Raw genomic sequence first — 12500 nt, 5'->3', positions numbered from 1 at the left:
TTTGTTGTTTGTTTGCGTGTGTGTGTATGTGTGTTTGTTGTTTGTTTGTGTGTGTGTGAATGTTGTTTGTTTGTGTGTGTGTGTATGTGTGTGTGTTGTTTGTTTGTGTGTGTGTTGTTTGTGTGTGTATGTGTGTGTTGTTTGTTTGTGTGTGTGAATGTTGTTTGTGTGTGTGTGTTTGTTGTTTGTTTGTGTGTGTGTGAATGTTGTTTGTGTGTGTGTGTATGTTTGTGTTTGTTGTTTGTTTGCGTGTGTGTGTATGTGTGTTTGTTGTTTGTTTGTGTGTGTGTGAATGTTGTTTGTTTGTGTGTGTGTATGTGTGTGTTTGTTGTTTGTTTGTTTGCGTGTGTGTGTATGTGTGTTTGTTGTTTGTTTGTGTGTGTGTGAATGTTGTTTGTTTGTGTGTGTGTATGTGTGTGTTTGTTGTTTGTTTGCGTGTGTGTGTATGTGTGTTTGTTGTTTGTTTGTGTGTGTGTGAATGTTGTTTGTTTGTGTGTGTGTGTGTATGTGTGTGTGTTTGTTGTTTGTTTGTGTGTGTGTGTGTATGTGTGTGTGTTTGTTGTTTGTTTGTGTGTGTATGTGTGTTTGTTGTTTGTTTGTGTGTTTGTATGTGTGTTAATTATTATTTTTTTTCTCTTTATTTCCTTCACATTAATAAATGACAGAATCTATAGATGAAAGAACAGATACTAGGGTGGGGGAGGGGCATGCGTACAAGCCCTGTGCTGATTGGTTCATTCTGTGAGATGCGCATTAACAAATCAGTCTATACACAGAGCTCAGCCTCTCTCTCACTCACACACACACACACACACACACACACACGCACGCACACATATATACACACGTTTAACACACAACCATCATTCACACTATGGAACTGTCAGTTGCTCGGATGGAAAACCGTGCAGGTCTGTATGTGTGTATTGTGTGTACTGAGTGTGTGTGTGAGAGAGAGACGAGGTTGTTGGATAATCTGAAGATAGTAAGGTTTAGAGAGGGGAAGGGTTTGCAAGGCATGATGGGAAGGTAGAGCATTAGTGGGAGGTGCTAATCATCTTATTTGTTGAGATTAATTAGCTGATCTGAAGTCAGTATCTCTGAAGCTTTAATCTGGTGTGTGTGTGTGTGTGTGTGTGTGTGTGTTTGTGTTATGTAAACTCATTAGTTGTCATTTGTTTATCACAAAGCCCTTCCTGTAGTTCAGTCGAAATCAGGAATTAATTTGATTCAGTTCAGGATTCTGTTCAGTGGAAATTGATTCAGTTTACAATTTTTGTTCATTTCAATTTGATTCAGTTTAGTTCAGTTTGTTTTCATTCAAATGTTAGTTAAATTCAGATTGAGTCAACTCAGGATTTACTTTAGTTGAGTTTGATTCAGTTAAGAATTTAGTTCAGTGAAATTTGATTCGGTTTAGATTAAATTAAAAGATTAGATTAAAATTCATTTGACTCCTTTTGTGAGTCAGTGTCATTTGACTCCTTTTGTGAGTCAGTGTCATTTGACTCCTTTTGTGAGTCAGTGTCATTTGACTCCTTTTGTGAGTCAGTGTCATTCTGTTTTCTGATTTCAGGTTTTTCAATTCTATAAAATAACTTAGAAGAAAACCACATTTCAAAGTGTCTTTTTTTCTTTACACTAGTAACTAATGCAAACTTTAACGTATCAACTAATTAAAATAGAGAGGGGGCGGAGCTTACAAATTGAAGCTGTTATTGACGGAGTCTCCCGCTGCTGGGGTTTGATTCACCGGCATGTTGTTTATTTGAGATGTTATTAATTTAATGTGTAAAAGTTCAAACATGGTAATAAACTGTGTTCATTATTTTTCTAATTATCGTAACATTGACATTTAGCAAATTGTCTTGCAAAAATATGCCACATAAATGAGTAAATAATGTACCTTCATTAGCTCTAAACTCTGTAATAGAATGTGTGTGTGTAAGTGTGTGTGTGTGAGTGTGTGTGTGAGTGTGTGTGTGAGTGTGTGAGTGTGTGTGTGAGTGTGAGTGAGTGTGTGTGTTTGTGTGAGTGTGTGTGTGAGTGTGTGTGAGTGTGAGTGTGTGTGTGAGAGTGTGTGTGTGTGAGTGTGTGTGTGTGTGAGTGAGTGAGAGTGAGTGTGTGTGTGAGTGTGTGTGTGTGTGTGAGTGTGTGTGTGTGTGTGAGTGTGTGTGTGGTGTGAGTGTGTGTGTGTGAGTGTGTGTGTGGTGTGAGTGTGTGTGTGTGAGTGTGTGTGTGGTGTGAGTGTGTGTGTGCATATGACAGAGGGAGAGTGGGAGATGACTTTAAAGTTCTACTTGCAGACGGCTTTAAGTAGAACCTTAAACAATAGCGAGAACTGTTGAGGAACTTTTCATGGTTTGTTCTAAGGATAATGTGATGAAAAAATGATGAAGGGATTATGGATCGAGAGAGAGAAAGAGAGAGAGAGACAGAGAAAGAGAGAGAGAGAGAGAGAGACGTAAAATAGTGATTTGAGAAAATGAACTGTTCACAAACTGAGATTAGCTCTTTACTGCTCTCTGTCTACTTGTCACTCTTCTATTTTCTCTCTCTCTCTCTCTCTCTCTCTCTCTCTCTCTCTCTCTCTCTCTCTCTCTCCCTCTCTTGGAGAGACTTGGAGCAAGAGAGCTGCATATATGCAATAGGCACACTGCAGCACGGACAACAAACAGGAAGAAATTTCGGTGATTTCTCTTCTTCTTTCTCTCTCTCTCTCTCTCTCTCTCTCTCTCTCTCTCTCTCCTATCCAGAGCGATTGCGATGTCTGAGTCCAGCTTTTTCTTTAATTTGCTGAAATATTATAAAAATAGAAAGGAATGAAGAGATGAATGTAGGCTGAAGCCTTACGGCTGAATCACCGCTGCATCTGTCTTTCTCTCTCTCTCTCTCTCTCTCTCTCTCTCTCTCTCTCTCTCTCTCTCTCTCTCTCTCTCTGTATTCTTGCTGGAGATATTGAGGATGAGAGTAAAGAGAAGGAGACCTTTATCTGAGTGTGAGAGTGGAGAAAGCTAGAGGAATAGAGGTGAAGAAGAAACGAATCTATACAGAGACAACTCTTACTTTTTCCCCCTACACACTTTTTCTTTTCTTTTTTCCTGAGGAATGTGGAGACAACCATTTTCAGGCAAGCATCTTTCCCTCTATCCCTCTCACTCTCTCCCTCTTTCTGTCTGTCTCTCTCTCTCTCTCCCTCTCTCTCATTCTCACCCTCTGTCTCTCTCCCCCTCTCTCTCTCTCTCCCTCTTTCCCCCTCTCTGTTTCCCCCCCTTCCCTCTCTCTCTCTCTCTCTCTCTCTCTCTATCACTCTCTCCCTCTCTCTCCCCCGCTCCCTCTTTCCCCCTCTCTGTCTCCCCCCCTCTCTCCCCCTCTTCCCCCTCTCTGTCTCCCCCCTCTCTCCCTCTCTCCCTCTCTCGCTCTCACTCATTCCCTCTCTCTCTCTCCCCCCCTCTCTCCCCCTCTTTCCCCCTCTCTGTCTCCCCCCTACCCTCTCTCTCTCTCTCTCTCTCTCTCTCTCTCTCTCTCTATCACTCTCTCCCTCTCTCTCCCCCGCTCCCTCTTTCCCCCTCTCTGTCTCCCCCCTCTCTCTCCCCCTCTTCCCCCTCTCTCTCCCACTCTTCCCCCACTCTCACTCTCTCCCTCTCTCCCTCTCTCGCTCTCACTCATTCCCTCTCCCCCCCCCTCCCCCTCTTTCCCCCTCTCTGTCTCCTCCCTCTCCCTCTCACTCTCTCCCTCTCTCCCCCCTCCCTCTCTCCCCCCCTCCCCCCTCTCTCTCTGAACCTGTCAGTAAGAGCACATGTACCCTTGTCTGTTATTGTGTGTTTATTACCAGCTTATGCATGTTTACTTATATTAAAGATGGACATCACACTTTTTATCCGTTTACAGTTCCATCTGATGTGAAGCGAAGTTCCTTTCTCACTTACTTTATAGCAGCTGTTTTATCTCTGAAGCTCATAAGACCAAAATATCAGAGAAACAATGAAGCTTAAACTCCTGTCCTGCAGATGTTAGAAAAATCCTAGTTTACCTGTGAGAGACACTGAATGGGTGACTGATGGTCGGTATGGTAACTGCAGCCCTCTGTGACCTGTCGTCATGGAGAAAGTCGCCAGGCAACTGCAGCTGTGAAAACTGGAGACTGTAGGAAAGGAGAGAAATGTAGGGTAGAAGTTAGTAATTAGTTAATTGGTTAATGACACAATTCTATTGTCATTTAAGTGTGTGTGTGTGTGTGTGTGTGTGTGTGTTTTGTTAGTCATGCTCTCGGGTAAAAGTGCACTAGACAAAGTCAAGAATATAATTGAATGATTAACAATGCGGGGTTCCTCATTTTGATGGACACATTTGATCAGATTCTTCAGTTCTATAACAATTCAATTCAATTCTGATCCTCTACCTTGACATCTCATTCTGATATCTCATTCTGATCCTCCACCCTAATATCCTTCCTGATCCTCCAACTTGATGGAGGATCTTGTCTCATTCTGATCTAGCACCTTGATATCTCATTCTGATATCTCATTCTGATCCTCCACCTTGATATCTCATTCTGATATCTCATTCTGATCCTCCACCCTAATATCCGTTCTGATCCTCCACCTTGACATCTCATTCTGATATCTCATTCTGATCTGCCACCTTTATATCTCATTCTGATATCTCATTCTGATCCTCCACCTTGATATCTCATTCTGATATCTCATTCTGATCCTCCACCTTGATATCCGTTCTGATCCTCCACCTTGACATCTCATTCTGATATCTCATTCTGATCTGCCACCTTGATATCTCATTCTGATATCTCATTGTGATCCTCCACCTTGATCTCATTCTGATATCTCATTGTGATCCTCCACCTTGATCTCATTCTGATATCTCATTCTGATCCGCCACCTTGATATCTCATTTTGATCCTCCACCTTGATCTCATTCTGATATATTGTTCTGATCCTTCACACTAATATCTCATTCTGATCTGCCACCTTGATATCTCATTCTGATATCTCATTCTGATCTGCCACCTTGATATCTCATTCTGATATCTCATTCTGATCCCCCACCTTGATATCTCATTGTGATCCTCCACCTTGATCTCATTCTGATATCTCATTGTGATCCTCCACCTTGATCTCATTCTGATATCTCATTCTGATCCGCCACCTTGATATCTCATTGTGATCCTCCAACGTTGTCCTCATTCTAAACCTCCACCTTGATATCTCATTCTGATATCTCGTTCTGATCCTCCACCCTAATATCTCGTTCTGATCCGCCACCTTGATATCTCATTCTGATATCTCATTCTAATCCGCCACCTTGATATCTCATTTTGATATCTCGTTCTGATCCGCCACCTTGATATCTCATTCTGATATCTCATTCTGATCCGCCACCTTGATATCTCATTGTGATCCTCCACCTTGATCTCATTCTGATATCTCATTCTGATCCGCCACCTTGATATCTCATTGTGATCCTCCAACGTTGTCCTCATTCTAAACCTCCACCTTGATATCTCATTCTGATATCTCGTTCTGATCCTCCACCCTAATATCTCGTTCTGATCCGCCACCTTGATATCTCATTGTGATCCTCCAACATTGTCCTCATTCTAACCCTCCACCTTGATATCTCATTCTGATATCTCATTTTGATCCTCCACCTTGATCTCATTCTGATATATCGTTCTGATCCTTTACACTAATATCTCATTTTGATCCTCCACCTTGATATCTCATTATGATATCTCATTCTCATCCTCCACCCTAATATCTCGTTCTGATCCTCCACCTTGATATCTCATTCTTATTCTCCACATTGATATCTCATTCTGACATCTCACTATATTTCGACAGTATTACAGTTTTTTCCATCGGAAATAAGAGGTCCAAACACTGTTCTAGTCTGACATTACCTCTGTGCACAAAGCCAACTCTAAAGCTGAAGACATGTTGTGGAGGTTAATGCTGGAGTAGAAGAACCTGAGTGTCCTACACTCAGCCCCAACACCTTATAGATGAACAGGAACACTGACTGCACAGCTGACCTCCACAGTGTCTAAACTCACTAACGTCTTTGAAGCCAATGAACACAGATCCTCACAACCATCTAGTGGAACGCCTTTCCAGAAGACAAGCGTGGAGCTTATTATATTATATTATAACTGCAATGTGAGGGGAATAAATCTCTAATGAGATCTTCAACACAGATATAGATGGAGTGATCATTTATAGTAGGTTCTACGTGTTGCGTATCAAAATATCTTTTCAAGTATTCTTCAAGTGTCGGAAGGCCTTGAAGCACTATTGCTGTCTGCAGGTCGACTTGCTGGTGAACATGATGGAGGCCGTTGGTTGGTTATGATTTCAGTGAGGTGTGAGGACTCCATGGTAACATATTGTCCTCACACCTGAGTAAAGCCCTGGCAGGAAGTGAGGGCAATGAGGATACAGCATAGTAAACTGTTTAGATAAAAGAACGAAAAACATTTGTTTACAAACAGGTTATAAATGAACAGGTTTTAAACTTTCCCTTTACTTCTTTCTCTTTATCTCTCTGCAGGTATTAGGCCTCAAATCTTGAACGGCCCCATGCACCCGCGCCCGTTGGTGGCGCTGCTGGATGGACGCGATTGCACTGTAGAGATGCCCATCCTCAAAGACCTGGCAACCGTGGCCTTCTGTGACGCTCAGTCCACACAGGAGATCCACGAGAAGGTAAGAAGAAGGAGAATAACAGGATGGCACAGTAAAAAAAAAACAAACCCCATGGTAGCACAGGGAGTTTATATAAACCGATGTCAATCATCTTAATCTAAGACAGTGTTGTATAAAGTATTAGAAAGCAATACTTGAGTAAAAGTACAAGTATCGTACTAGAAAAAGACTTTGGTAGAAGTGAAAGTTACCTTTTAGAATATTACTCAAGTAAAAGTCTTAAAGTATCTGATATTTACTGTACTTAAGTATCAAAAGTCATTTTCTGATATTTAATGTACTTAAGTATTTGAAGTAAAAGTAAGATTTCAGTGATTTTCAGTAGACATAAGATCAGGGGCGGTTCTAGGGTTCTAGAAGAGTTTTATATTATATATTATATGACTACATAGTAAGCCAAAAGTTATGGGATTATTTAAAATGGCAAAAGTGGACACCAAAATTTTATGCATGATGTAATGATGCCAGTCTTGAATCAGATCAGTTCATGTATGTGTACATTCTCTACAAACAGTGTGTCTAATGAATGCAGTCATTAATAAACTAATATTCACAAAGACCAAATCAATAAATGTTATTTTTATTTAGTATTAAATGGATTGTTTGCATTAATATTTTGTTTGTGCTACAACTCTGGTAATAAGAATAGTGACATTTCACTGCTTTTGGTTGCCGTCTTTGCGGCTTTCAGCCGATTAACGTTATAGATAAACGCCTCCAGCTCTGACTGCGCGTGCACGCTGCACCTCCAGCTCTGACTGCGCGTGCACGCTGCACCTCCAGCTCTGACTGCGCGTGCACGCTGCGCCTCCAGCTCTGACTGCGCGTGCACGCTGCGCCTCCAGCTCTGACTGCGCGTGCACGCTGCGCCTCCAGCTCTGACTGCGCGTGCACGCTGCGCCTCCAGCTCTGACTGCGCGTGCACGCTGCGCGTCCCTGTGCTTCTCCGTACAGCGTGTGGAGTGTAATGTAATCTAGGAGCAGTGATTCACCAAACCTCCATTATTACAGTCACACACATTTCTTCTGATTTTATTTTGTAGTAACGAGTAACGAAGACGCTTAGTGGAAATATAACGGAGTAAAAGTAGACATTTTATCTAGGAAATGTAAATAAATTTAAATAGCGAAGTAAAGTACAGATACGTGACATTTCTACTTAAGTACAGTAACGAAGTATTTGTTACATTACAACACTGATCTAAGAACCTCTAAGAACATAGAGAAGGTTTTAGCACAGCAGCTAAGCTAATTCAAGACGCTCATCGCAGCACTGAAACAGCGCCGGTTAAAGTAGTAAATGGCTGAATACTGCCTGTTGACCAGGCTTGTGTCTGTTGGATCATAAAGAATTGTAAAGAATTTGTTTCTTTTTTTTGTTTTTAGTTTATAAAATTTTGGATCGTTTAAATTGTATTTCTTCAATTCAGGTCTGTTTCTGTACATCATACCATAGTAATCACTTTTAATCCCTTTTTGATCACCAGATCAGATCATATGCCATAAGTGATGAAAAGTTTTTGCCCCCAGGAATTTGGATGTGATTTCTATTCATTTCTATTCTGGGTTTTATTACGTGTCAAAGCACAGGATGTTATTTTTATTTATTTATTATATTTGCTTTATTACTATGTGCCATAATGTTGACACAATAACATAATATTGTTGTAATATTTGTCATATTTACAACATCTTACGTTCAGTTAGTAACTGTTACAACACACAAAAATTTAATTTGCTTTTTCATTTTAATTGAATTACATTGTACAAGTTTGTAAATTTTTTAATAGATTTTTAATTATTTTTTTTGCTTGTTAATTTTTTTTAATCTGTTCGTTTATCTTTTGTCTCAGCTTGGTGTAAACTAGATCCCTGATATAACTGAGTACTGGCAGTGAGCTAAAAAAAAAACCCTATTTCTCTCGGTTTAATATTCTCCTAAACTGATTTAATAAGACTGTTCCTGTAGCGTGTTCCTAATGGAGACGTCTTGCCCAGTCTCGGCTCCCCTCAGTGTAATTATCATGCAGCTTCAATGACGCTGCTTTATCTCTCATTATACAGAGACTGGGGTCAAACAGAGTACACGGGGGTCATAGAGATGCTAACCGCTAAGTGCACCGATGCTATCGCTCTCTTGCTTGCCGTTTGGGCCGCTACGCTGCTCGTTATGTGTTATTAAAACGTCCAGCAGCCGCGGGGTATAATAACAGAACATCTGCATAAATAGGCACTTCACCTCCGAGCGTGTGTGTGTGTGTGTGTGTGTGTGAGAGAGAGTAATTTAAATGATCACATATAAAAGATGGTAATCTTCACACCCATAACATTCAGTGGAGAGTCGTAGTTGTGATCATTTTTACAAAAAGAAACAATCTCTCTATTGTTTTTTTTTTAATTCTATATTTTATGTAAAATCGCATCTTTCTAAACAACTCAGCTATCAGTCTTTACATAAACATGTCGTCTTCAGTATTTATGTTTAAAGTAATTAATAGTTTAAAGGTCCTTCTGCGTGTCGCTCTACTGTATAATCACCTTGGTTAACCGTTTCCTACATTACCCACAATGCCATGCTGATAGTGGTGCAGTGGGATTTTTGCTTCACTTCATAAATGTCTACGAACCGAGCGCGATGCAGCGGCACTTTAGTACTTAGTGCTCCTCATCTTTACGTGGATTAGCCTCAGGAACTTCATGCTAATGCTGGTGTCAGGTCTTTGTGATGATTCGGTGTCGTACAGCTGCTTTGAATTCTGGGAAACGAGCCGGCGTTTACTGCGGATTTTGACTTCGGATGTCTTCTACGATCAAGTGCCCGTTTTTCTAGAACTTTCTAGGCAAGTGAGAGTAAATTAAGATAAGTTCAGGTCTATCTTTACTAAATCTGTCATAGTCTCTAAACATTACAATATAAAACTAAACTAAACTAAACTTGTTTGGAAATTTTTAAACAATTAAAAATTACAATTTAAACTAACACCAAGATCTGAAAATGAATTGTTTAATTTTCACACATACACTCACACTCACACACACACACACTCACACACTCACACACACACACTCACACACACACACTCACACACACACACACATACACACACAGAAACATAGAAACATACAAACACACACACACACACACTCACACATACACACACTCACACACACATACTCTCACACACACTCTCTCTCTCTCTCACACACACACACACACAGGAGAAAGAGTAATTATCCAAGGGTGTGTGTGTGTGAGAGCATGGACCGACCACATCATGTGGTGTAACCCTGTATGAGATCACTACTGGCATTCAATTTACAATTTCCTTTAGTTATATAGGGCATAGTCTCAAACACACACACACACACACACACACACACACACACACACACACACACACACACCAAGCATAATTGTTCTAGAGTATATGGTTTCACTAAAGTAGAGAGAGAGCATGTTTTTCATTATGTGCTGTAATTTCTTTTACAGTCCATAATATTACTTTTTTAGCTGCTGGCAGTCGTCATAGTAACCTTCCTGCGACGCTCGTTAGCTAAAAGCAGTCATTTTGTACGGTTGGCATTTGACTAGTCAGCGAAGTTCATTGCAATTCCTTCTCTGCAGAAATGTGGTCCTGAAATCTTTAACAGGCTCCAAGAAGAAATTGAAAGTCTGGGTTCCTGAAAAAGTTCCTGGTCCAAAAATCTGCCTGGATTCCTAAATAGTTCCCATAGTTTTCTGAAAAGTTCTTCTAAGTTCTTGAAGAAGTTCATGGAGCCCTGGAGAGACGTTCTCTGACGTTCCTGGGTTCTGTTAATGTTCCTCGTGTGTCAGAAGAGACTCTCAGAACCCCGACAAAGTAATATTAAAAAATATTCAGTTCCTAAGAAGGTTCCTGCAGTGGAAACATGCACAGTGTGATTTGTACTTTACATGAGCTGTCAGTATTTGAAGGAACATTCCTGTGAAAACTCAGGAGCTCGTGTGCTAGCATTTGGCTAGCATAGAAGGGCAGGGTTGTGTTGTCGGCCATGTCGGCTCAACATCGGTGTGGTTTTTATGTTGCACCATCAGCCATGTTGGCTCTAACGCTCCATTTCATCTCTAATCCACACAGGTGCTGAACGAGGCAGTCGGTGCCATGATGTACCACACGATCACTCTGACCCGCGAAGACCTGGAGAAGTTTAAAGCTCTACGCATCATCATCCGCATCGGCAGCGGATACGACAACATCGACATCAAAGCCGCAGGGGAGCTGGGTACGAATTCAAAAGTGTTCACCTGGAGCCTTAGACCTCCAGTGAGGATATCAGATGTGTGAAGTGTTTTAGTTTCTGAACTAATCTTTTATTAAAACATTCGACACAGTCGGATTTTTCAGATCAAATTTTTAAACGGAGCCAAAAAGGTTCTTCTACTGAAATTGCAGCTTGAATATAAAGGTTCCTGAGAAGATCCTGAAAAGTATGAATGGTGTCTGGTTTGGTGGGTTGATAAGAAATTGAAGGTTCCCCAGCAGGTTCCCGGTGTCCTGTAAACGTGTTTGTGTGTGTATGTGTGTGTGTGTGTTGCAGGCATTGCTGTGTGTAACATTCCATCAGCGGCGGTGGAGGAGACGGCGGACTCCACCATGTGCCACATCCTGAACTTGTACAGGAGAAACACATGGCTGTACCAGGCTCTCCGCGAAGGCACACGGGTCCAGAGCGTGGAGCAGATCCGAGAGGTGGCGTCAGGAGCGGCGCGAATTCGCGGAGAAACCCTCGGACTCATCGGCTTCGGTCAGGAACATTTTCAAACACCTTGTTAAATTACGGAGCTTGTCTTGGCTGCCTTTATACACCTATAGTTGTATCTATCTAAAGGAGAATTTCCATGGTGTGTGTGTGTGTGTGTGTGTGTGTGTGTATGCAGGGCGTTCGGGGCAGGCGGTAGCGGTCCGGGCGAAGGCGTTTGGCTTCAGTGTGATATTTTATGACCCGTACCTTCAGGATGGTCTGGAGCGAGCGCTCGGTGTACAGAGAGTGTACACACTACAGGACCTGCTGTATCAGAGTGACTGTGTGTCTCTACACTGTAACCTGAACGAACACAACCACCATCTGATCAATGACTTCACCATCAAACAGGTCTCACACACACACACACACACACACACACACACATACACACACACTTACATACACACATATGCACACATATACTCACACACACACACACATACACACACATATATATATATACATACACACACACACACATACACACACACACACACACACACACACATATACACACTCACACACACATACACACACACACACACACTCACACACACATACACACACACATATACACACACACATATACACACATATACACACACACACACATATACACATATACACACACATATATACACACACATATACACACATGTACACACACACACACATGTACACACACACACACATATACACACACACTCACACACACACTCACACACACACACACACATACACACACACACACATATACACATATACACACACACATATACACATATACACACACATATATACACACATACACACACACACATACACACATATACACACACATACACACACACACATATACACACATATACACACACACTCACACACACACACACACATACACACACACACACATATACACATATAGACACACATATATACACACATACACACACACACACATACACACATATACACACACACATATACACACAG

At 41.3% G+C, this 12500-nt stretch overlaps 1 protein-coding gene across 4 annotated transcripts in view; it reads left to right on the top strand.

The window, feature by feature from the left end:
- LOC132861955 (C-terminal-binding protein 2) overlaps window positions 1-12500 on the top strand; it is a 99417-nt gene that overhangs the window by 69449 nt on the left and 17468 nt on the right. For all 4 annotated transcript variants that reach the window (XM_060893699.1, XM_060893718.1, XM_060893727.1 and 1 more), the window contains 4 exons: window positions 6568-6722; window positions 10841-10985; window positions 11301-11507; window positions 11641-11855. In XM_060893699.1, coding sequence (XP_060749682.1) covers window positions 6568-6722; window positions 10841-10985; window positions 11301-11507; window positions 11641-11855 — 722 coding nt within the window. The remainder of the gene's footprint in view (window positions 1-6567; window positions 6723-10840; window positions 10986-11300; window positions 11508-11640; window positions 11856-12500) is intronic.

This window comes from Tachysurus vachellii, chromosome 2, assembly GCF_030014155.1.
Source record: "Tachysurus vachellii isolate PV-2020 chromosome 2, HZAU_Pvac_v1, whole genome shotgun sequence".
In the NCBI taxonomy this organism is placed as follows: Eukaryota; Metazoa; Chordata; class Actinopteri; order Siluriformes; family Bagridae; genus Tachysurus; species Tachysurus vachellii.
Note: the sequence above shows the minus strand (reverse complement) of the source record. Positions and strands in the feature narration are given on the sequence as shown.